The 21,484-nt window shown below is 39.5% G+C and overlaps 1 protein-coding gene across 13 annotated transcripts in view; it reads right to left on the bottom strand.

Annotated features, from left to right (window-relative positions):
* The window catches only part of GLIS3 (GLIS family zinc finger 3), a 441,268-nt gene that overhangs the window by 13,136 nt on the left and 406,648 nt on the right, over positions 1-21,484 (bottom strand). For all 13 annotated transcript variants that reach the window (XM_081281071.1, XM_081281074.1, XM_081281076.1 and 10 more), the window contains one exon: positions 15,040-15,215. In XM_081281071.1, coding sequence (XP_081137197.1) covers positions 15,040-15,215 — 176 coding nt within the window. The remainder of the gene's footprint in view (positions 1-15,039; positions 15,216-21,484) is intronic.

The raw sequence follows: 21,484 nt of genomic DNA, 5'->3' as shown, positions 1-21,484 counted from the left end.
TTCTGGATCTAGCTTTCATCTTCACACACGTGGGCAGCAGAACTAAACAGCAATCATATGACTCCTACTGAGTCCAGAGCTTCCCCATCGGAAGGTCCTACCTACTGGCACTTTTGTGGAATGTTCTGGTTAGCATTATACCAGTCACTTAGAATTCTGCCATAGAAGCAAAGGATCTAGTATTTATTTTCTAGGAGACAAACACTGTCCACATGTTTTACACAAAGGAATTTCATCCTTAGAACAATTTTTTAGTCAAGTAGTATTGTCCCCAGTTTACAAACAAAAGAACAGAAGTTAAAATAACTTATCCAAATCCTCACAGCTTCCACGTATCAGAACCAGGATTTAAAACCTGGTCTATTTGCTGACATTGTTTATGAAAGACGACTGGGGCTGACGCTTAGGGATCAAAGGAATCTCAACAAGATCTGTCCATTTCTGTTCAGGTCCTTTGTTGCCAAATTGTAGGCAAAGTTAATCAGGCTGGGGCCACATGTTAGAAAGTACATTCTTGCTTGTGGGAAGAGTATTAAATCAATAAACAAAATTGATCAGGTCACCTAATGACTGAAAAATTCTAAAAACCTTTGAGAGTAGAAACAGACATTTCAGAAATTTTCTTATGGTCATTTTTTTCTGATTTTGCCACTATATTATTTCTGCTGACTGCATGAACAACTGGGATTCTAGTTGGATTCCCAGGTGACCCATTAACCAACTGAGTGTCTTAAGAGTAATTCTTTTCTTTTATGAGCCTCTTTTTTGAAAATAATATCCATTTTATCAGACTGTGGAAAACACAAATGACCGTGTTTATAAAAGCATTTGGTGTGTTCCGTGGCACCTCAGGAGGCCCATGGAAAACAGCAGCAACTCTTACAGTGAAATAAGCTCAATGAGGTTGGAGGTCTATGCCTCATAAGCAGCTCACCAGCAACTCTCACACAGACCCTACACCCTTAGGTGTGCAACGTTGCTGCACCTCTCGGTGAAATCACCAGTTGGTTGTCATTTTTGCCTTCGCCCCTCGCTGTGGCCATCAACATCATTCATGTCTTCATTTGATCTGAAGCTTGACTAAGTTTCCTTCCCGGAAAGGGCAGAGAAATTGACTCTTTGTTTAAATAATACGGAGTCTATAATCGGGGAAGCTACAGGAACAGCTCACAGACGGTGTTAGGAAGACAGATTTTTCTTCAGGCTGAGAACTGAACCAGCTTGCAAAGTACTGGAGCTATTTAGGATTGACATTTAAGCAACTACTCTACTAAGAAAGGAAAATAATGGAAATAATAACCCTTAAAATTCCATTGTGCATGCTTCCACTGAAGGAAACCCATAATGGTGCTCTAAAAGTTGGACAATAGAGCAGTTGCCTGGTCCTGGGCCCTCTGCCCTTGGACAGAGAAGTTGCAGCTTGAAGACTCCAAGTTGGAAGTCTACCTGGTTCTAAGAAGTGGAGCCATGTTCATCTGTGTCTTCTGTCACCAGCTTGCAGGCCATGGGGAGATGAGCTCTGAATACTCTAGGTGCTCTCTCCACGTGTTTCTCCTGAATCCTCACCTGGTCTGCAGCAAGCTGGTGACAGCATTGATCACTGTGAAGCACATTCTGGCCCTTGGGCTTTTCAAGTGATTTCCAGAGATGGGGAGGGGAGGAGGCCGTGGACATGCTACAAATATCTGCAAAGGGTTCAAAACAAGGAGATGGGAGTGGGCAGAGTATATTGCCAAAAGGGACAATAAGGAAATGAGAAAAAGCAGAGTGGGAAGGAAGGCATGTGTAAAACACTCTTGGTTAAAAGATGTAATCAATTTTCATTTAAATACCCCTAAACCACCCAAAACCCTAGTGCTTAGTGGCCTATGGCTTCCAAATTCTCAAAATGATAAGCTGCCAAAGTAAACTAATTGCAATGTGTCTCAGTAATTGCCATGTGTGGATATATACAGTTATAGTAAAATGGTTCAGTGAATCCTGATGGTGAGAATGCACATTTGAAAATTACATTAAATAGAGATTCTCAAAACCCAGAAGACCGGCAGAGTCTAAGATGGATTTGAAAGCTAGATCTGCTATTTACTGGCTGTGTGGCTTGAAGAAAACCATGGTCTCTCTGAGCCTATGAGTCCTTCTTTATATATGGAGAATAACAGTACTCATAGGCAGCAGAATCCACAGAGGGAAGGGGAAAAAGCACAGAAGACTAGTGAAAGGGATTCAGTGCCCAGGCACTCACGGGCTGCTACCTGTACTCTCTCACCTACAGACTATACCCAAAGCTTCACAAATTCTGAATACAAACAAAGCTGGAAAGGAAGGACAGAGGATTTGGACATTTTGCATTTGATGGCAGTATGAAGTGGGTGACCACTGGTTAAGGTTGAAAATAATGAGTTGTTATTTTTTCCATGAGAAGGGACCACTCATTGCTGGAATATGTGCACCTACTGGGTGACCAAAGGACCAAATGAAATAATGAGTGTGAAAATAATTTGCTAATGGTGAAACCACTGAAAACTCCAGCATCCACTGTTTAAGCCCAGTGTTACTTATCAACTTACTTTCTCTGATTTACCTTATACAGGTAAATTTTCCCATGGTTGTGTCACGCTCCTTCCCATGATACCCATGTTAGACTTTGGGGTAACTGGACCTAAAGCAGAACAAGGGAAGCACTGTCAAGAATGAAGATTAATTCTATCTGCCCTTGTCTTTTCATGAGGGCCATCCTGGTGCTCTATGGCTTTTAAGTCCTACTATATTTGTAGGACTTCCCCAGGAGGGGGAAGGAGAAGGAAGCTGGAAGTATTTACCTCCGTCATAGTCAGATCTCTTCTTTTGGATTGCTCTGACTGGTCACCCATTTTGAGGGGGCCCAGGCCAGAGATTTTTAAAGTGGGTGCCAGAAGCATCAGTACCACCTCTGCAGGTTTGTTGAAACTGAACATTCCTGGGTTCTAAGGAAGAATCACCCAATCAAAACCTCTGGAAGAAGCCTGGAAATGTGTGTCTTTAAAAAGGTATTTCTTAACCTGAAATTTGATAGCTTCTAAGAACACAATGAGAAGGTTCACAAACATCTGAAAATTTTTCAAATGAAATCACAATTGGAAAAAAAAAAAAAGGAAAAGAAGGACTCCAACTCCACTTGAAATGGAAAAGGAGGGCTCTTCTAATTGGCATCTTTCCCCCTTGGGCTGAGCCCCAGCCCTTTCTGCTGGATCCAGAATCTGAGGATACAGTGATGATGACTGTTCTATAAAGTTACCCTGAATTACACTCTCAGCAGATATATGGGTCAGGATGACTCACCTGGCTCCTCTCTAGTGCCTTTCCTTCACTTGTGAGTTCTTCATCAAGGTGAAATCACATGACCTCATTTGGTGACTCACAAGTCTTGGTCTCATTGTCAACCCTGTACTGATTTTGTGGCCTAGACTTCTGTCAGCTGCAACCAAACTCCCACATTATATCTGCTCTATGCACTAGGTGACTTATTGCTTCTCTGAATCCAAGTCTGATTATACAATTTTCCAGCATTCTCATCTAAGACTGAGCTCCATGTCATCCTTCCCAGTGAGCCAATCAATGCCTTGATTGTTTCTTCCCCTGAACTTCTGCCTCATAGCTTAATCTCTACTACACACTGTAAGGCCTCCCTAGATCCACTGTTTAGAAAAAACATGTTGAAATTAAATCTGGGCTCAAGATAAAAGAGTACAGAAATCTGTATTTGTGGATTTGAGATAGAAGAGTGGACGTCTTATCTGTGAAACCTGACAGATGTCCCTTGATCTCAGGATCCCGTCACCTCCTTCCAACTGCCACCAGGAAACTTGCCTTTTTAATCTTGTCAAACCTTGCAATCAATCTGGACAATCCAATTTATGATCTGCCATCTCTGCTCCGCCCCTTCTGTCAAACAGCCTTCATCTCAGTGCTATCTGGGAATACCACTTTGATGTGTGCATCTAGTCTACAGGGTCCTTCCTTTTTTGCTTAATCTCATTCCACTGGACATCAAACTCCTGATTTTTGACTATATATTAGGCATCTCAAAATGTGTCAAGTGCTACAGAGAACAAACAAATGACATGATTCCATAGAATATGAGGAATATTCTCTCACTGTTGTGCTCAGAGGCTGTGCTTGCCAAAAAACACACCTACTAACTAATATCACATACCACAGATACCCCTTTGAATAAACAGTACTCAAGGTGGGCAGGGGTTTTGGGTTGTTTTGTTGTGGCTTTAGAAGCCAGGACGGGACTTGCTAGAGAGCAGGAATAAAGTATTGGAGAATGAATGAATGAATGGCACCACAACTAGAGACTTTGGTGAAAATACCATGGTGAAAGGATCACCATTGAGTTCAAAGATTATGGACTGTGAAGCTTATTACATACAATAGCTCATCTGAATTTGAGAATATAATGTGGCTTCCCTTTCCATCATTGAAGTTTTTTTTTTCTTAAGTGGAAGAAGAAAAACTAAGGTGATGAAGATATGACAGCCTCCATCCAGGTAACCTGGAGGAGTTTGCTGCTCTAAGTCACCCTTTTCTGCTGGATGCCAGAGAGGCCATTAAATCTGAAGACAGAAAAAAGAGTGGGAAGGAGAACTGAGTGACTAAACTCATCAAGAGAACACTTTGTGCTCTTTTAGGAAACCATTCAACATCAAAGAACTTACTCAATTACCCTAAACTTCATCTCTAAATAGGGTTAACAATATATATTTTTTCTTTCTTCACAAGATTAAAATAAAGGTTTAGGCATTCATCCAACAAATATTCTATTGAGTGGTTTCTATTCAATTAACTGGCACTGCCAAAAAATATGTCTGTCCAGTGGCTCAGGAGGCTGAGACAGGAGGATCGCAAGTTCTAAGCCAGCCTCAGCAAAAGCAAGGTGCTAAGCAACTTGGTGAGACCCTGCCTCTAATTAAACTACAAAATAGGGATGGGGATGTGCCCCTGAGTTCAATCCTTGGTGTCCCCCCAAAAAACATATCTGTAGGGTAATTTATAAAACATATATTGTAATATAAATGCAGATATCGCCACTGAATTCACTGATGCTGATAAAAAACGCTGCATCAGCCCAGATCCATAGATGCAAAGGACCTTGGGTAATTACTTGGCTAATTCAGATTCCCTGAATCATTTTGCCATAATGACAAGGAAATTTAAGAACTTGCTTTAAGATGTGTGATATGAGGTTGGGTTTGTGAAGGAATGTAGAAAGAGAGGGGGTTGGTGGTTACACTTAAATGATTTAGAAAAAATGTCTAAATGTTTTTACTTCAATAAGCTTGCATCTTATAACGTCTAGTTCTCAAAAACCTTGCAAAAGAATGAAATGGAGGGTTTAGTCAGAACACTGGTTTGAGAAGGAGAATTCCTGTAATCAGAAAGAGCAATGACAAATGTATGTAACCAACAAGAAATTCTAAGGTAACTGAGACTGTTTTGCAACATGGTGCAGGGCTGAACTGATCTGAAGGGGAACAAATCAGGCCATTTCTAGCGTTCCACTGTTTTTGTTCTCTGTTTTATTAACATAGTGGCCTCAAAACCAATCACCCAGATGATCCTGATGTGGAGCTTTTATTTGTTCCCTTTATTTTAAGAAAACTTTACCCATAACTCTTCACAATTTGTTTCTTTGAAACTTTCAATTGTTTATCATATTTATAAAGAACATTCCAATTAAAAATACAAGAATTTCAAGACACAAGTTACCAATAACACATTTAGCCCCAAAGAGTTCAACAGAACCCCTAAAATAGAGTTATAAGAAAAAATATTTGATTTTAAGAGTTCCACTCACTAGATGAGCTTTGGGTATAAGAATATTTCTTTCTGAAAAAAATACCTTTACTTCCTCAAAAAGACTGAAAAAGCTCTAAATATCTAATGATGTTCACCAAACACTTATCCATAAGTGTTTTTAAGTGACAGAGAAGTCACAATAGTCAATGAAATGGGGATTTTTTTTTCTGGATAGTTCCTTCTCTTCAATAAAATTTTGAGAAAACAAACTACCATGCTCCAAGTGGTACAGCTTGACTGCAGGGTGAAAGAGCAGGTATATTACTTAATAGAAAATATAAAAAATCAAGTTATACTTCCTGTCATTTAACCCCTATTGTTATTCAAACTTCTTTTAGTTCAATGAAAATGTAAAAATGTTCAATCATGTTACTAAGAAAAATTAAGAAAAATTAAAATAAGTGACCAATCTTTGCTGTACACATTGACAACAAAATACCAGGCAGTGTGAGAAAATGGGCACTCCAATTTGCTGATGGTTGGAGTCTAAATTTGCATTGCCTCTGTAAAGAAACACGTGGCGGTACCTATTCAACTTGAAACCATGCATATCCATTAATGCTGCAATGTCTCTTTAGAAACATTTCCTGAGAAAATGTGCAAAGGGTTATGTTTGTGTGTTTATGTAAACACACATACACAAACATATATGTAAGAAAACAGAACAGTGCTAGCAAAAGAAGAAAATGAAAATATATAAATATCTAATAACCGGAGACTGATTTAAAAAGATGATGACATATTTCTGGTAGAAATATAGAATGGAGAGAGAAAGAGTACATCTATGTACATTGATTGACTTGGAAGGCAAAAGCATGTATTTTGCAAAGTTAGTATAAAAAACAAAAATACAGAATGTGAGGCTATTTTTGTAATCAAAGATTTACATATACACATAGTCATTTTGTTTCTATAAGCATTAAAAAGATGCCAAAAAATGCTCATGGATCTCTTAACAGTCATTACCTTTGGGCAGTAGAATTGGGGTAAGAATAAGGATTGGAAGGGACTTCAATTCTTTGTAAATTTAAGTCCTATAAGGATTTTTAAAAAAGGACAGGTAAAATTTTTTCTTTATAATTTAACAAGTCAGTAAGTATTTCTAAATTATAGGTAAGAACTACGCTAAGAGTTCAGAAACCCAGGTTTGTTGATTTAGTAATCGGGCTTCCAAAGTTTTCCCAGCATACATTACTTGCAAAAACATTGCACATGTTACATAACCCCAAATTGGTCACATTATCTCTGAAGAGATTACCAGAAGTGGAGATTGTGACATGTTCAAGGTGACAGAGTCAGGAAAACTGAGTTGTACAAAAAAGTAGAGCCAAGAAGTTTGGAGGGAGGCACATGGATCTCAACTGGAATCCATTATATAACCTAATAGTTGTAAATGTTTTGAAAACAAAATGCTTTTCAAGCAAGGGACCTGTATTTCTTAGTACTGGGAATCCCTCAAAATATCCCTTCCAAATGACGCTTCCCAGAATTGCACTACTGGACACATAGCAAGAACCCTCAGGGGTCCTCCTAAATTGAAAACACTCATGAGAAGGAATCCCGTATCAAATGTGCCCTAATGACCAAGTTACCATCAGATCATCCCAGATTTCCTTTAGGCAGAGTGTCAGGCAGTTGATCAAGAGGGGAACAAGCAGAAATGCCCAGAGAAAAGAAGGACCCTGAAAACTCCAGTATAAGGCACAATTTTGCCAAGGGCTGGTTCCACCAATCTGAAGAAGCAGGCATGATCAAAAATCCTCCTTTTCCTCTTTCTCTTCTATTCATTCACATGTGTCCAGCAAACATTTATTAAGAACTTACTGTGTGCAAAGCACTGTGCATGGATGCACTCCCTGTGCTGAGGAAACATGATTTAACAATGGTTAGTTGGTTCAATCATCTTAACATCCCTATTGATCAAATATGGCACATTAATTTGGTGAATTTAATGTGTGTATGTGTGCATGCACATGCTCATGCATGCACACACACACACATCTGTGTTTAGATGTTCAAACTCTATTATACACACACACACACACACACACACACACACACATATTATTCACAGTTCAGTCATTTCCATAACTTATCATTCATTCAAACAGCTCCTCTGGTTAAAATGACCATCTTACACTCCTCCTACAAAACCCAACCTGTTGAGATGCCTACCGCATCCTGCATACACACCTAAATTTAACTTTTGTTTTTTAGACTTCGCACCCTGTCAGAATTTATCAAGTACTACTTATGTAAAACTGTTCTTGGGGTAATTTTGTAGTAATTAAGTATGTGAGAGTAATTAAGGAGTTCTCTGAATGTAATCATCAATCCCTAGTACTATATAGGCATTAATAACATTAGGGCTGATACTGAAAATTATTCCTGATTATGACTGCTGATGATAACATCCGAGTACCATGAAGAGCACTCACTGGCTCATTTCTTTTGTGAATGTCACAACTTTCTCAGTGAAGACTAGGGCACTGTTGATTTATAAGTAATTACATGTATCTTCTTGAGATTTCAAGAAGTTGTGACACGCTCAAGTTCTAAGCAATACAACTTCTAGACTTACTACTTTATTATTTCACAATCTTGCATATATGCAGTTGTGACTAAATTTCCTGTGGAGGGGAGTATGTTTATTGTCTTTAAAATTTGCCTTTAAAAAATAACCTTTAAAGGTTTAACATTATAAACCCCCAGCAATGAGATCAGTCATGGCAGGAACCCAAGGAGCTCTTCCTGGAAAATGTTGCTGCACAATCACTGTGAGTAAACAGCCACCGGAGGAAGAAGTTAGTTAAACTCCTACCTGCCACCTCATTTCCATTTAAATATCAGAGCTCTGCAATTTGGTTTCTATAGTTTGAAAGATGCTTTGGTTCTTTGGTAGGACAAGCCATTTACAATGCCCGTTTTATTCTCAGAGGCCTGTTGGTGGTTGGAAACCCTTTGTTTCCCCACACAGTCAATTTGAACTGGGTTGACAAGCTTACAGCTCCATACTGAGGTAGGAAAATGCCACCATTGTCTGGAAGCTGACTGGCCTGCTTCTTTGGGGCCTACAGGCAGGGCATGCTTTAAATCATGAAAAAGATAGCTTAAAAACCACAGGAGCTGTGAGCAACAGAGCAGGCTCCCACTTCCCACTGCCACTGTGTTGATCTCAAACAGCCTGGGCTAAGGAGGTAGCCTCATGGTGTTTTCCTAATAAAATCTAATAACTGGAGCATGGATGATGGAAATTTTTGTGTTGGCAACTAGAAACTCTAGAAGGGTGAAAATAAAAGCAAGCAGCGGAAACCCTAGAGAAACCTAAGACAATGGAGAAGGTGGGCATAAAATGGGGCAGAACCCCTCAAAAGAGCACTGATTTCCAAAAGGAGGTATCATTAAATCTTGTTTGTGAGATAGGTAGTACTGGTCCCATTTTACAGATTAGGAAACTAGCCCCAAGAGCACTTGGAAGACCCTATAGTGTATCTGCCTGGAAACATTATTAACAGAACCTCAGTTTTGTTAGGCATGGGGATGCACTAAAGCATCCATCTTGCTGGTCTCCTTAGCATCTGAGGATGTCCATGTAACTAAGCTTGGGGTACACTTGTACTTTATTCTTTACCTTCCTCTCTGCCTGAAATTGGAAAAGGTTGTGTAGACATCAGCATTTACACTGTGACTAGGAGGATGGAAGTTCCCTGTTTCAGATGACAAAGCAGAAGATGGCAGGAAGCCTAGACACTGTTGGTCAGGAAAGGCAACCCCTCCACCTAGCACAGTTTCCTGTTAGGCATCTTGTTAAGCAAGAAGAGTAAACTCACAAAAAGGTGATGCTGCTATAACATGATAAACAAATTCTGTGATGTCTTGTGCTCTGCACAAATGTTAATTTAAAATAGCAAGGTCACCAGGTGCCGCGGTATACACCTATAATCCCAGTGGCTCTGGAGGCTGAGGCGGGAAGATCATGAGTTCAAAGCCAGCCTCAGCAAAAGTGAGGCGCTAAGCAACTCAGTCTCTAAATAAAATACAAGATAGGACTGGGTATGTGGCTCAGTGACCAAGTGCCCCTGATTTCAATCCCTAGTACCAATAAATAAATAAATAAATAAATAAATAGATATATAGATACACAAATAGATAGATAGCAGGGTCATTGGGAAGGTAGGACTGAAACAGACCATTCAAAATCTATGAAACCCTCTAACTATGAATAGGAAAAAAGATATTCAAAGGGGAATTTGGGCAGCCAGGGCAGCCAATTCAGTGTGATACTGGACTCCTGAGTGGTCAATAAAATTGCATAAAACATTGAGTGGAAACAGTGTCTTGCAGGAACTAAGACAACAGATGATGGGTTCCAGTGAATAGGAGGGAGAGAGTATGATGTACCACTAAATAAGGGGATTGCAAGGCTTGGTGTGCAATTCTCTTCAGCAAGAACCCCCAGTCTCATTCCAAATTCTTATTAAAACATAGCTGAAAGGGCTTCTGCCTATATAGCAGCTAGATTGAGGATTGTTTGTGTGTGTATGTGTGTGTGTGTGTGTGTGTTTCCTTTTCTTCTCCTGCTATTCCAGCCCTCCTTAAGATTTTGTGTGAATAAACACAATTCCATGTTATTCTAATATCATTGCTCAATTTACCAGTCACATCCGAGTGAAGCGATCTCTGTTTTGTCCTTAGGAGTTCTACACATGCAGCCCAAGATAATGCTGACAGTTACAGCTTAATGTTTCTACCTCTCCCATTCCATTCTCTTTATGGTGCTCCCCTTGACTTTCCTAAAATACCGCACCAACTTCTTCATTGTGTAGCACAGCACTGAGCATTGCACAAAATCCCTTTGTGAGCTGGCCTTACAGTTCCCCAGCATCCTCTCCCTCCACAGCATGGCTCAGCTGTGCACCTCAGCCACACATAATCTCCCATCACACACACACACAGACACACACATTTGTGATCTTCCTGGTGCCCTTTGCTTTCCCTCTGCCTGGAATGCCTTTCCCCACTTGGCCTGCGCAATGAACTACTATCTTCAAAACCCTATTCAAGTGTCACCTCTACAAACCCTTCTCTGACACCTTCCTCTGAACACACCAGGTGCCTTCTACTACTGCATGTATCACAGTACACTGATTCAATGACATTCATGTTTGCCTGGCACATAGAAGATGACCAGCAAACACTTGCTGAACTGAACTTGGCTTCTCCTTGATAGACCCCCAAAGCTGGAAGTTTGTGAAAATGCTCTTCTAGGAATTCCCATGGCATCTGAACAACCTGGAGTGAATAGGGGATTTAAAAAGAAATTAGCCATTAGGACCATAACAAAATGTACAAATATCAACTCTCAGGCAACTAATCCAGGCAAAATTCTGAAGCTTGCCTGGGCAAGAGAATTGTCCTAACAAGAAAGAAAAGACCAGAGAACAAGTTTACATCTTTATGTTTACATCTAAAATAAAGGACTAAAGCATACTAAGGAGTTGCCTTAGAGATAGCACCCAAACAGAGACCGGTAAATGCTAAATCAGAATGCAAACTTTAAAAAGAAAGAACACCTTATCCACCTTACTTATGAAGACAATATGAGTGGATGGAGTGGATGCAGAATCAATGAAGTCAGGGTGACAGAACTTGATAAAGCAATGCTGTTCATCTTTTCGAAGTATATTTTTCACAAAATGCCTCTTCATAAAAATATAACTTGAGCCCATAATGCCTAAGTTTCAGTAAAAATTAGTGACATGACTTAATAAAAACTCAGCAGACCTCATTTTTTTCTCATCTGTAAGACCAAAGCCTCTGAGTTATAATTCTTCATAGCTCTAGATAATGCAACAGCATCTACATACAGACATCTACATTTCCATGTGGACAAATGTAAGTGAATATTTCTTTTGGTGTGCCTTTGACTTAGGAACACACTGAATAACAATGTGGCTTGGAAATGCAGACCCCTAGTTAAAGCTGCCTATATACTTTACCAAAGTGGTCATGCCTAGACATTTTATATTCTTACATATCTTAGTTTCCATCTCTAAAAATACAGTGATGACATTTTCCCCTGACCTTTACCTACTGCAAGGAGGACAGAGGAGATGGGTTGATGATGCTCATTAAAGACAGAACACACACTCACTATAGCTACTGGGTTAGAAACCCTGACACTGCTTGGACTTTAAAAATTGAGTCTTCTAGGGGATGAAGTTCCCTGTCACCAGGCTGTTGTATAACTTCAAACAGCAAATGTGTCCAACAAAAGAGGAAAGGCCTGGACAATAAACACAATTCACTAAAAAGAGCTCCTCACCCCACTGGGCATAGTGGTGTACAGCAACTTGAGAGGCTGAGGCAGGAGGATTGCCAGTTAAGGCCAGCCTCAACAACTTAGGTATCCTCACCCCCAGTACTGTAACACCCACTTGAAAAACAGTTGATTAATTCTATCCTTCTTCTACAGTAACTGATGAGAAATGCTGTGACTACAAAGTTCCAGAAAAATATTTCAGAGGGGCTGGGATTGTGGCTCAGCAGTAGAGTGTTCACCTAGCACATGCGAGGCCCTAGGTTCGATCCTCAGCACCATATAAAAATAAGTAAAATAAAGGTATTGTATCCAACTACAACTAAAAAAACACATATTTAAAAAGTAAAAAATAAAAAAAATATTTCAGAAAAATGCTTGGAGGAGGGAGTAAGGCAACATCTAGATCCCTACCTCTCACATCCCCTCGGTGGCCTAGGGGCTAATGCACGGGCATTCTGTTTGCAAGTTCATCACAAAGGCTATTTGCCTATTTTCCTGAAGAAAATTGGTAAAGTCATAATTTACCAATTTGCCAAACTATATCTTGAATCTAATTTAGGGCTGATGTTAGCAATTTCTCATTGACTATGAGAATTTTAACAAGCAAAAGAATGAAAGAAAAAAGAAAAAAGAGCCAACAACTTCAAATTGACAATGTATTCATCCATTATTTAACTAAAAATTGGAAATGTGGAAAAAGTATTTTGCCAAAATGATAGGGTAGATCTCATTTTCTGTGTCCTCTTATTCCATTATTCATTTGTTGAATGAGAAAGTGTCAATTACTTATTCAGTAAATATTTATTGAATCCCTACTTTACACCAAGTATTATGCTTGCCCTGGAGCTACAAACATAATCCCTGTTCTCAAAAAGTCTAATAAAGAAAAGGAAGGGAACAGAAGGAAGATAATTAAATTAAATAAGCTCCTACTCTGTGTCTGGTGTTTTTCTTAACAAATTCTCCTAAGAACCAATGAAAGGAGGTGGATGAAACTCTCTCCACTTAGGGAATGTGAACTGAGGCACAATGATTTGCATGGAGTCACACAGTTTTATAATTGACTGGTAATTTGCATTCAATTTGGTCTAATTCCAAAACATCTTTAGAAAGACAGACAGAAAGAAAAAAAAGATACCCATTATCCCGCCACCCTGATGCGGAAACTCTTAATATTTCAATGAATTTCTTTCCAATTTTTTTTCTACACATAGGTCAATCTTTAAGTTTTTAAAAATTTATTTCACAGTTTTAATCAAAGCACGTTACACTGCATTTCATTGGAACTGTGACACCATGGACTGTGAAATGCTCCATTATTCTATATTGCAAAAGAAAGAAAAATCACTACCAATTATATGATGCCACTGATTGTGAGGTGTGTCCAGATTTCAGCAGTGCTAAAATGTGAAAGCCAAAAAGCATGTCTTAGAGTCAGTGACCCGTTCGGGAATCTACACAGCCCACACCCATGCAGGAAGCAGGCTCTGTTTACCATTCTTACAGATATCTTGCCTTGTGCATAGCAGGTACTCAAAGAAATACTTCTTGGACAAAGAAGTATACGACTAAAGCTTGAAAAGAAATGTTTAGAAAAAAGGTTAAAAACTATCATAGGCCTGAGGAATGGTGAAGGTCTAAGTTGTACTGGGGAACTATGGATTTGTGTGGCTACATTGGAGAAGTAGGGAAAGGGAGAGATGGATGGAACTCTGCACCAGAGCCTAAGGACCTGGCTTTTCAATGATTTTTCTTCCCACAGATGGCCACTGTCTTTACATTGCCTCCTCTTTATTGCTTAGGCCTCAACTTTGGGGTGCTTATCCAAGTTTAGCTCTACAATTTGGCTTGCTTCTGCCATCTTGGGAAATCACTCTTTCAAACTCAGTCTGACCACTGATTTAGGTTGGTTTTGGGGATCCATTAATTTCAAGTAATAATGAAAATGGAGCAAATTCAGGAAATAGCCAGTGTCTTTTCTGCTTATATAGAAGGTCTGACTGCTCCAAGAAGTAACAGATATTGATAGTCTGAGGCTATACAATGGAGCACTTCAGCATTCTAAGCAAGTTCACTAGAATATGTGCCTGAATTGACAAAATGGGTTTAAATTAAAAAAAAAAAATTAAGCGAGACTTCTTTCTCCATGAATGCTCCTCATCGAGATCAGCCCACTTAAAAACACTGTGATTCCCTGCATCCTCACTCCTTTTCTTCCTTCATGTACCTAACACCTACCTGTGTCTTCTCTTTATCTGTGTGTCTCCCCAAGAGATATGACAATGGTCAGAAAATTCTGCCCTCAGAATTTTACTCACAGATAAGTAAATTACAACAAAGAGTGAAGAGAAGTTCTAGCAGACAGATGCAGATGAGCTGCCATCAGTTCAGAACCAAAAGAAATTAAATCAGCTGTGGGACAAGAAAAGGCTTCAGGGAGGAGGTGTCATTTCATCTGGGCTGGAAGGATGAGAGGATCTGGCTTAATGGGGCTGAGGACAAAGACCCAGCGGAGAAGGCAGGTGTGGCACCGACTCCCATGGTCTTCTTTCACATGGGCTGTTTATTATTTAGGAACAGGACGCAGTTGCCTGGGTCTGTGCTTGAGCACTGGGTCCAGGCAACAGCGTCCTCTTCCAGTTTGCCCTGGGCTGACCAGTGTAGGGTGTCATAAGTTATGTCATCTTAGAGTCGAAGCCAGGAAAATAATGTAAGATTTCACGCCTATTAAGTGTGAAATTTTAGAGGAAAATTCTAAAAGCTTAAGTCTGATTATAACAATATCTGAAACCCGTAACTGGTAACTAAGACACTTGATTAAAAGCAAGAGCACAACAGCACTTTTCAGTACTCAGGGGATTTCTGCTCCCGCTTACCATGGACGTGGATACCATTTGGTTGAAAAGAAGAGTTCGTCTCTGGCTGATAGGACTTCAGGTGTGAACCTGATGGTTGCTGGGTGTGGGGAGGCTGTGTTCTCTGCAGTATTGAGGAAGGAGCCGGAACTCTCCGGGGGCTGATGTGGTGAGGAGATGGAGCAGAAGGTACAAACCTGAGAAAACAATTATAAAGGGCAACATGAAGGACACAAAATAGCAAAGGCAGACAAACCTGCCAAAGCCAAGTCTGACCCCAGCTCTGGCCCTGCACAAGTGTAACAACCAGCCCTTTAAACCAACCTTCAGGACTTTTCTCTCTCCCCTTTAGCCACTGAGCTCTTAATTGAGATATTGAGGGAATAAAATATACCAACAAAGAAAAACCTAGTCACAGTTTAGGTTTGTCAAGCTTCTTAAGCTGCATTTCAAATACCCTGGGTTTGGGGAAATGCAAAGCACATCTTTTGCCAGGCCCTCTTTCTGCTAATTTTTAAGTCCTCTTGCATTTTAGGGATCTTTGGGGGAAATTTGATCCTTATGTTTCTGAATCATTTACACTTAGCTCATAAACATTTTGTTTTGTAAGACATATCTGAGGTCCAAGAAGTGTTACAAGTCCTTATTATGATCCTCTCTAATCCTATTCTCTTTAAACAATACATTTTCTTTTGCCAAAAATAAATTAACTTAAACCTCAAAGGTCAAGTATGATTTGAAACCCAGAACTCAAGAGGTATACATGAGTTCTGTGCTTGGCAAAAAAACATTCCTGAGGTTGTAGCAGAAATACCATATAAGACATCTTTTGTAGTAACGTGTGCCAATCACAAGACTGTTGGCTTTGGGGAGGAGTTGCAATGGTGTTTAAATGAGGTAAAGTCTTCACATAAGCAGGGATTTAAAAAAAATGGATGAGTACAGATTGATCTTTCAATTTTAAGGGACAATTGGCAAGATCTGACTCACTAGGTTTAAAATGACAGTGTACTTTTTCCTAACATTGAAGGGAAGGTACACTTGTGAAAGTAATGTTAAAGTTGGGCAATGTCCATAGAAAACTGAAATGATCAACTTGCCAGTTTGGTAGGGGACTGGCACAAGCATGAGGAAGAAAGGAGAGAGTCTGCTAATGCAGTGAAATACAGCAGAAAAATTATTTTGGGAAAAACTATACTAGCAATGAGTTGTTTAGTCTCTATCTCCAAAAAATTAAAAAAAAAAAGTCCACTAAGCTGAAAACTTTTAATCATCTCTTTTTTGTACAGGCTTTGTTTTTTCACTAACACATATAAGTCACCATCTGTTTATATCACAGGAACAAATAAATCCACTTGGTTTGGGCTTTTGTGTAGTGCCATAGATGATAAAAAAGGGAGATGAACAAGTATATAAAGTAACTTGAACCTTCTGAACCAGAATATCTAATAAGACATTTGTACTGCAGCAGTAAGAAAGCATGGGACAAAATGCCAGGTTCTTTTTGCCTTTCCCCGGAGAGATGTGATGAGTCTATGTTAAAGAGAGCGATGTAGAAACCAAAAGCAGAGATGTGGACTCATTAACCTTGGGAACAAAGGAGTCAGGGGAGGCTCAAGTAAACCAGCTGAGGTGGGAAGCCTGCTAATCCATCATTTAAGTTTTCACTCTGCCAAAAGAGAATAGTCACTGAGTATCCTGTGCTGTGTAAATATCAATTTTTCTAGGCATGTCATCTTAATTGGAATTACCCTGAAAAGATGTGTGGAACGGTCCCGAGAGAAAAAAGACAGCAAACCAATTCTGACACTGCCTGAGAACATCCAGCAAACCGCACAGGCCTGGATTTCTTATATGGAGGCTATTTTTTGGGGGAACAAGTCCTGAGTGTGTTCACACGTCAATCTGCAGTTGTGGGAGAGGAAGGACAGACTGTGGAATCAAGACTTTAGGGGCAGAGGGAGTCTACATTACTACTCAATCCTGGAATCTCCTGGTCCTTCAAGGTCCCCAGGGATGGAGAGGGAGATGATTTGAATTGCAAGACAACCTATGTCACTATCAACCTATGTCACATCTTTGATGTCTCAATTTTTTTTTTTGGGGGGGGGGAAGGGAGAAAGAGCCTCTGATTAGCTTTCTAGTTCTATTTCCTCATTTGAGAATTAAAGCAGCAAGGCACAGAGGGTTTTTAATTTTTTTTTTTTTTTTTTTTTTGCCTTTTCTTCTGCTACCTTCTTCATGTTGAGGACTGATGGGGCAGACAGACGTGTGGACAGGCACGTCAGCAGCCTTTGGGAAACACGACCTGCCATCATCTGTCTGATGCAGGAGAACAGTTTTGTTTCACAACCCCCCACACCCATAGCACAATAAGACTGACTCACAAACATGGGTTTGTTTAACAGAGTAGAAAATATGGACAAAGAAGAGAAAGGAGGCAAAGATTCTCACAATATAAAAATCTATAAAATATTATACTTTCAGGATTTGGGGAATTCTATAGACAAAGGGTAAATTAGGATTAGTATCTCTAAAAAGCAGAAATACTTAGCCAACCAAAAGAATAGAATCCATCTCAACATTTTAGGAATCATTTACAATGTATATTCCATATTTACATATAGATTATATATATATGTGTGTTTATGATTTTATATAATTACATACTTATTACAAATTATTCTTACCTATTCATTCATATAGGTTCCCAAAACTGGCCATTATGTCTTATTGACCAAATGTTACTCAACCAAATGAGAACACTGAGTACAGGGGAAAATGTGGTTAGGTACACAATAAGGTTTTAACACTGCTATCGCAGACAACTGGGAAATAAAATATTATGTCTTCCACTGATTCTACACGTTGCCTTTTGCAATTCAGACTGGATTTTCCTGTTTTTCAAACAAATGAGATTATATGATACAAAGTTAACATAATTTCAAGATATAGTGTAGCCCCACATAATGTATTAATGAAATTTTAACATAAGGTATTCTCGGTGAAATAAATGTACACATAAAAGAGGCTTTGGTTTGGAAAAAAATTAAGTACACAAATTTTAACTTCTACATCTACAGAGAAATGAAGTGTGACAAGAAGTGATCACTGTTTTTCAGACAATTGTTAGGAACCAGGAAGTATGAATGTGACTTCCTCACTAATAAGTCCAGCATCAAAAGAGAGTGCATATGAGTAGGACAGACTTGAAGCACAGCAGATAAAATCAATTTTGTTAATGCCTAAAACGCTATGTGGTATTTTACTGAAACTCTCATGACCTATTAATTTAATTTTCATAAACGTGGTTACTTGTTTACTTGCTCATGTTAAAGCAGAAACAGTAAATTAAAATGTGAGGTAGGAGATAGAATAAGAAAGAGGTGAAACACAGTCCTACTGCTAGAGGAGAGACCCCTGGGAGCATCTAAAAAGGATCACTGACAACTCTTAGCAAGAGAGCTGTCAGAAAAGTGGCTTCAAAAGCCAAAAGAACTTAAGACACTGGGTAGTTTTAGGCCATTTAATGTAAAAGCAAACAACAAACATGCAGAAGCTCACTAAATGGTAACTTTTGTCACTGTGGTTCAAGGAGGCGGGCCTCAGAACCCCATTTTCTAAGTGTCTGTACCGACTTTCCAACCTTGTTATCTTCAACACATACCCAAATTCTTATGCTCTGAATAGTCTCCTTCAAAATAGTTGAGGGAGGGCTTGTTTTTTTAATGAAAATAAGGTTGAATTAATCTTTGATGCCAAAATAAATTTAAAAATTTAATACAAGGATCGACTGAATTATTTCCAGTTTTTCCTCTATGGAATATCTCCTTCCCCAATGACATCAGGCAAAGGTGACATCACTCTAATTCATTCTGAGAGACAGAGTGCCCAAGAGCAGGAGAAAGGCCTTCTGAAATAATTTCTAGGTCCAGCCCTGTTCACCAGCTGTGGATCTGCAGTGGACATTTCGAAGATTTCCTTCCACAGAGTTTATTATTCTCTTCTTGAGGCTTTTACAGGTCCCTAAAATACATGATTGCTGTGTACAGAGGCACAACAGACTAGAGGAAAACATCACTGCTTACCAGAAACAGATCACACAAAAGCAAACCAGAGAACTGACTCAACCATTTCCACTCACTTGGTGGGGGAGTTTATAACCTTACCATGAGCAATAGTTTGCCAAGAAGAAAGGCGGGTGGCGGTGGTGGGGCAGGGAATGGGGGGGTTGGTGATGGTAGGGAAGCAGGTTTGAAATGCTCTTAAAAAAAAAACTCTTGGGTAGAAGTATTTGAAAGGTTTCTACAAATATTTTTATCTGTGCATCTCAAAAAATGGCTGAATGCTTTGGAGAATTACTTGGCTATGCTCCCTACTATGCCTTGCTCCCCTGCTTTCCCTGTGCCCCCCTCTGCTATCCAGCTCCCCAATTTTGCAGTGGGGTGGGGCCACAATCAAAGTGGTTATCCTTCCTTGAAATTCAGAGCTTAATTCCAGACTATTTTACAGAACAGTAAGTCCCAGCTGAGATGAATATACCACTAAGGTTCACATGCAGAAGAAGTGCCAATGACAGAAGGGCCCAGAAGTCAGGCCCACCTGGCTTGGATCGTGGCTCTGTCACTAGCTAGGCAATCTTGAGTAAATCCCTTTACTCCTTCTAGCCTCAGTTTCAAGTGTAAATATAAAGACATCCCTACTCTCACTGGGGATCGTAAAGTGTGAGAGAATATTTATTGATTCATTCAAGAGATATGTACTGAGCATGGCTCTTGGCACTAAGGTTATAGCAACCAAGAACACATATGCCCACCATTGTGGCACTTATATTTTAGTGACAGAGCAATGAACACATTTAAGTAAGTTAACTATGTATTGGACTTGAGGAAATGAGTGTAATAAAGAAAATAAATAATGTGAGTTAAAGGGTAGGGTGGATTATGAAGACTTGGAATTGGGAAGTCAGGGATATCACAGTACATAAGACAATGAATGTCTCTGACAACTTTTGGGTGATCAAATACAAGCTTATGGAACAACTGATCTACATTGAGTGCACATTTAGGGGATCCCTGATATTAACCTGTGCAGTGCTTGACAGTGGTTCAGCACTGTATTAGAACATTTACAGAGTTCTTAAAATAAAAAATTCTTAGGACTCTTTTTCTCTCAGGACTATTCAGACGCAGGAACCAAGGCACCAAGAATGTAAAACCTTTGCTCTTCTTTCTAATTTTGTAATTTGAGGCGCACAGGGAGTCTGGTTCTCAGGCAAGGGTCTAACTTCTTGGTACTAGATTTTTTGATGATGTGTACAGAGCTGACAAACACAGTCATGGAACACTCTAGCTGGAAGGGAACTGGAGTACAGACTTTTATGCATAAAAATAAAAGAGATCCAGAGAAGTGAAGTGAGTTGCCCAAAGTCGCAAAGCTAGTTCTCCAAATACCACTTTACCCCAGGAAGGTAAGAAAGACCTTTCCAGTGGAATGCAAAGCAAGCCAGAGGGGTGGGGTGAGAGAACACTGGAATAGGACTCCCAAGGCATCTGGTATTTTAAATCTTATTATGGGCTGGTAGAAAGGTATAACAGCAACCTACTTCCTTTTAAAACAAATCTGTCAATGCAAGTGCTGCCAGTTTGCTTTGGTGAACTTGTTGAGTCCTGAACTGGGGTCTTTCATGCACAAGCTAGGCATATCCCTTTGTTCTTGCTAACCAGGTAACTCCTTTTAGGTCAGGCTTTTTCCCTACCTGAAAGTTCAAAATATTTCTATGTCAATTTATAAGTTTATTTCTTTAAACAAAATTTACTAACAGATTGCAGTGCAAGCCAGGTACATGTCCTGAATAATGTCTTCTTCATCTGTGCTGTACCCACAAGCAGCTCTAGCCAGCAATGCGGGAATATGTTTTAACACTTCTGTGGGGGTTATCCCTTTGAAAAGAAGGAGCTTATATGTTTACATGATCAATGAGATTAAATGTTGGTTGGCCTGAGTTTGGGATAGCTTTTCCCCACTTCTCTATGCCACCAGGGCTATAGACCTCCCAAAGAAGGGAAATGCATTAGAACAGCTTGTTTCTTTGTATTCACACACAAAAATATTATTGATTTGCTGCCAGAGAGTAGAAATAATGGATACAAACTGGTCTACGATGAATTTGGGGAGGGATTTTTTTATTTCCCCAAAGAATTGCAGGGTATCATCTGTGGTGGTTTTAAAATTCATCTGTGAAAACTAATCAATGAAAAATGGCTTTAGCAGTTGGCCTACTGCAGAGGGGGGAAAAGAATCCTTTTCAAAACTTAAAAAGAAAAGCACAGTTTTAAGGATTTCACATCTGATTTAACATCTAAAAAAACCCCCTAATGATAATACCCCACTTTGTACAGCCAGACAGCGCTCCATTTTAGTAGACTTTAGTGGTCTTTATAACGATTTATAAATCACTTCATGA

Source organism: Spermophilus citellus (genome assembly GCF_964194105.1).
Source record: "Spermophilus citellus genome assembly, chromosome: 2".
NCBI lineage: Eukaryota > Metazoa > Chordata > Mammalia > Rodentia > Sciuridae > Spermophilus > Spermophilus citellus.
Note: the sequence above shows the minus strand (reverse complement) of the source record. Positions and strands in the feature narration are given on the sequence as shown.